Source organism: Propithecus coquereli, unplaced genomic scaffold (genome assembly GCF_000956105.1).
Source record: "Propithecus coquereli isolate 6110/MARCELLA unplaced genomic scaffold, Pcoq_1.0 Scaffold831, whole genome shotgun sequence".
Taxonomy (NCBI): Eukaryota; Metazoa; Chordata; class Mammalia; order Primates; family Indriidae; genus Propithecus; species Propithecus coquereli.
In genome coordinates this window covers 48,481-53,612 of record NW_012154519.1, presented here as the reverse complement: position 1 = coordinate 53,612, position 5,132 = coordinate 48,481, and the positions used below count along the sequence as shown (strand labels likewise).

Sequence of the window (5,132 nt, the reverse complement as noted above, 5' to 3'; positions counted from 1 at the left end):
GCACGTTGTTCCTGCTGGGATAACTGACCCGGTACAGGAGGTAACAGACTGCTGACCCCGTAAGGTAAGTTACTTCCTTTGAAGAGTGAAGCGGACTCTCCAGATGGAGAACTGATTCCACACACCCAAGTCCTGCTGACGTGGCTTTATGGAGTTGGGGTCGTGATCACGTGTTACGCACCTTGTCCAGGCCACGGGAGACGGCTGGGACACAGGGAGGCCCTTTTGGTTCTGCACTCCAGTTGCCCCTACTGTACAAGGTCAGGAAACACCTTAGAAGCTGTATAGGTTTATCTCCCCACTCAGAGATCCCTTTGGGCCTCAGAGATACTAAGGATGGGAGGTGGATACAAAGGAGAATGGAACAGATGCAGGGGAGAAGGAAGGGACTCATCCCAGCATGGTGGGCGAATTTACATGGTTACTAAGGAAAGAGGTGGCTGAAGAGGACAGTGGTGGGTCGACAGAAATGTATAAAGCAGAACCACGAGATACTGGTTGGAGCAATGGTCTGTGGACGTTCAGAAACCCTCAGCACATATTCCCTGTTCATCGTTGTCTGCAGGAATGTGGAAATGCAGGAGACAAACTGACTTCAGCAACTTGCCCTGAATGCCATAGGTGATGGTCTGGAAAATCAGCAAGGTGAGGGTGGTCGGAGGGCTGGAACAACTGTCCTCACCCCCAGCTGGGTGCCCAGGCCTCAATCACACTCATGTGCAAAGTGCCAGTTGGTGAAGAAGAGTGATAGTTCTTGTTCTGTGGCATTTATGCATGAACTCCTCACTTCACAGTCTTTCCAGGCTGCATTCTATAGGTTGTTTGGCTTTTTTCCAATATGTGACTCCATTTAGATTCTGACAACCTCCTCCACAGGGTCACAGAGAAGGGGGGGTGAGATGGAGCCCCAATCAGAGTCCTGCGGGCACCTGGACCAGATGTATGGGGAGGTTGGAGGGATTATTGGGACCTTTTCCTGCCCCTCCCAGGAGGTTCAGTTCAGCCCCTGCTGCCCCAGTGGTGCTGGGCTATGAACCTGGGAGTCTCCCCTGCAGGGCAGGGCAGGACAGATGCAAACTCGAGTGGGGAACATGCCGTCTAAACCCACTGCACAGTGGGTCTCCCTCAGCACCCAACCGGGGTCCTCTGCCAGTTTCAGGTTTGTTGTTTGTCACATAATTTCCATTATCTGAAATATTAAATAAAATGTGCTAATCTACAGCTTCAGCAGTCGTGCGTTATGCATGACGATGATGTTGCTATGGCTGTGAGAAGGAGAGCTTTTTCTCAGCTGTCTACTGCTCCCAGGTGAAGAGAAGCTTTGTCCTTAATAGGAAGGAATTGGAAACAATCCCAACATTAACCAGTTGATTAATAAACAAGTATTTTTTGTAAATGACCCATTAGAACACTCCATCATTAACCACAATGACTGTCTGACACACACTGCAGCGTGGCTGCACCCACAGTATGTGCTGTGAGTAAAATAAGCAAAAAGCACCTACTACCTGATTCCACTATTATAAACTCTAGAAAGTGCAAACGGATCTAAAACACTATGAGCTATACTAGCAGTTGCCTGGGTAAAGGGAGGAAGAGGGAAGGGGAAAGCAGGAGGAATTTTCGAAGGACAAGTGAAAACATCACGGGAAATCGACTTCCTCAACATCACAGACAGGGTTGTGGTGCTGTCAGCATCTTTCACTTGCAAACTTTAACTATGTTAAGGCCACTGTGTATCAACTATGCCACATTAAAGTTAATAGGAACAACTAATAGATGATTTGGTAGGGAAGGAGGGATGGACAAATAGATAATATAAGTGAAACATTAGGTTCATTTATTTGCATTAATCCTGTGTGCCACATTTTTTTATATTTTTAAGAAAAAAAACAGGCAAGAAATTTGGTTTTTGTTCTTATTATAGAATCAGGGTTCTAGAAAGCACCCTAGACATGTCCGGCTTTGGCCTGCAGTGGCTTCCAAGGATGGCCTCATGGCCCAGACACTGAGATGAATTATTCCGAGATATGTGTTTCTGGACATATCACACAACTTCTAGATGAGTCTAGGGTTGCATTTACATCTGCAAAATACATGCAAACTTGACACCTACAGCACAGGGTTTATGTGTGTCTGTAAATAGATAGGTGAACAGGAATTAACTATTTCTCACAGTACAGTTATGCAGTTTTTCTCTGGTCTTTCCCTCCCTGAGGTGTCCCACCCCAGCACATGCTATATAGCAAGGGACATGCAAATAGGGCCCTCCCTCTGCTCATGAAAACCAGCCCAGCCCTCACCCTGCAGCTCTGGGAGAGGAGCCCCAGCCCCGGCATTCCCAGGTGTCCCCATTCGGTGATCAGGACTGAACACAGAGACTCACCATGGAGTCTGGGCTCAGCTGGGTTTTCCTTGTTGCTCTGTTACAAGGTAATTCAGGGAGAACTAGAGACATTGGGCGTGTGAGTGGATGTGAGTGAGAGAAACAGGGGTGTGTGTGGCAGTTTGTGACCAGGATGTGTCTGTGTTTGCAGGTGTCCAGTGTGAGGTGCAGCTGGTGGAGTCTGGGGGAGGCTTGGTCCAGCCTGGGGGGTCCCTGACACTCTCCTGTGCAGCCTCCGGATTCACCTTCAGCAGCTACTGGATGTACTGGGTCCGCCAGGCTCCAGGGAAGGGGCTGGAGTGGGTCTCAAGCATTAATAGTGGTGGTGGTAGCACATACTACGCAGACGCCGTGAAGGGCCGATTCACCATCTCCAGAGACAACAGCAAGAACACGCTGTCTCTGCAAATGAACAGTCTGAGAGCCGAGGACACGGCCGTGTACTACTGTGCGAAAGACACAGTGAGGGGACATCAGTGTGAGCCCAGACACAAACCTCCTGCGGGGTCGCGGGTGGCCGCCAGGGGGCGCGCGGTGCACAAGGAGCAGAGTCAGTCCAGGGCAGGTGCCGGTGGAGGGTAAGGGCTGGTTTCCGCTCAGGGTCGTGGCTTCCTCTCCATAAAATGGTTTCTTCTGGGAAACTTCTCTGAATCCACGATTCTGAGCTTCCCTCTGCAGTCTCTGAGTTAGATATGTTCGTGGTAATGAGAGAAAATACTCTCACCTGCACAAAAGGCAGAGAGTGGCTTCCAGTCACTTTGTCCTCTCCCCAAATGTACATAAATTATCAGCATTTCTGAATAAGTCTGAAAATCGATAACAGATTTTGTCTTGGACAACACAATGCAGCAGAGCACACGGAAGTGAACGTTCCTTCTATCCAGCAAGCACGATAAAGTGTCAGCAGGACATCAGGGGAGGAGGGAGCCAGTATCCTAAGCAACAGAAGGAAGACTCCATGGTGGACACTGTCCCAGCACCAGGCTCACAACATCGATTCTATCTGACACAATTCAAGGACAGAGGGACCCCACCAACATTTAATGCAGAAATTGACTCTGATGTTGTTACACGCACACACACATGCACCCACAAACACACACATACACTCACACACTAAATGAACACGGGAAGGGTTGCTCCCTCCATTACTGAGGTGTCTGCAGAGCAGGGCAGGCCTCCAAGAAAGTCCTAAGTGGCTTTGTAGGGCAGGAGGGGAGACTGGCTCAGGTTTTCACAACAGTTCCCTGATGGGAAGGGAGGGGACTGTCACTCCCAGGAGGGGTCTGGTGGGGTCTGGGCCTCTGACAGCCATCTCAAGAGAAAGCACCTGTGATTCCTTCCTAGAATTCTCATGAGTGGGGCAAACAGGGAAGATGAAGGATGGGCCTTGAGATGTCAGCAGGCAGACGTCAGCTAAAACACTCTGACTTCTTACTGCCCTCAAGTACTTGGTAGGATGGGGAGTGAGCTGTGTGGGGCAGGGGCAATCCTGTAGCCCTGCTTTGGGCTTGGCAAAGCCATTATATGTAACCAAAATGTTTGTACACCCATAATATTGTGAAATAAAAAAAAGAAATGATAACACTGATAAATATTTTGGATCAGGAATATGCTGGTTTTCTTACTTTGATCAATATACAAGGTATACATACATGAAAACACGTGTTATGAGATTAAACGTATGCATTGTTTGTCAATTAAAATAAAATAATATCTTTACATGTAACAGTACAAAAAACCCACCCACGTTTCTTTCCTGTTATGCAAATAGTATAATTTTCTTTATGTCTTATTTAATTTTTTACACATATTTTTTTTATTTCCGAATATTACAGGGGTACAATTCTTTAGGTTACATATATTGCATTTGCCCCGCCCAAGTCAGAGCTACAAGTGTGTCCATCCCCCAGACCCCAAAGGCAATCACAGCAACAACAAAAATAAGTAAATGGGACCTGATCAAATTAAGAAGCTTCTGCACAGCCAAGGACACTGTCAAGAGAGCAAACAGAAAACCTACAGATGGGAGGAAACACTCGCAGGCCACACATTTTATATTCCTCAAGTCTTTCCATCCATGTCTACATGCAGATCACATGCAAACTGGTCCCTGCTTGGAAATATACAGACCTCTCCAGCAGCTCCAGCTGCTCTCTCACGGCTTCTGGGCATCTTCAATGTTCAGTGACAGAAATAATGGTGTGAATATTTCAGTTCTTTTTATTCAGATCAGAAAGTCAGAGTGTTAGGGGTGGGCACCAGTGTCAGTGTTTACACTAAATCCACCTTACAAGACCTGCAACTGCTGGTCTCTTTCTCCAGGTGTATATTTTGGCCTCAGACCCTCATGCTCACCTACGTGGGGAATATGAGAGCATCCACCCTCGGACTCTCTCCCGCTGCACACACATCCCAGCGTCTCCAGGCTACTGGAGGGCGGCATTTGTGTGTGGGAGCAAATGCCATGGGGTGATGTCATGTCTCTGCTTCCCCAGAACCGTGTGATAGTGGCGTGATGTGCTATGAAGATGATGTGGGCCAGGTGAGGAAAAGCTCATGTAGACGTGCAGAAGTGACAGCTATTTTGAAATAACATTCGGAATCTGTTTGGAAATGATGGATGATGGCAGCTTCTGATCATTTGGGAATGAGGCGGTGATAGACAGAAGTAGGGGCCATTGTGGTTTTGTCTCTGATAGCCTGGCGCACGGTCACTGCACTGAGTGCGGTGGGGATTCCGACA

The 5,132-nt window shown here is 48.0% G+C and overlaps 1 gene segment (V, D, J or C); it reads left to right on the top strand.

The window, feature by feature from the left end:
- The window catches only part of LOC105825922, a 9,438-nt gene extending 6,470 nt beyond the window's left edge, over positions 1–2,968 (top strand). Inside the window, 2 exon segments of the V gene segment in view lie at positions 2,373–2,433; positions 2,538–2,968. Of these exon segments, the coding sequence occupies positions 2,373–2,433; positions 2,538–2,968 (492 nt within the window).
- Positions 2,969–5,132: the final 2,164 nt, after the last annotated feature.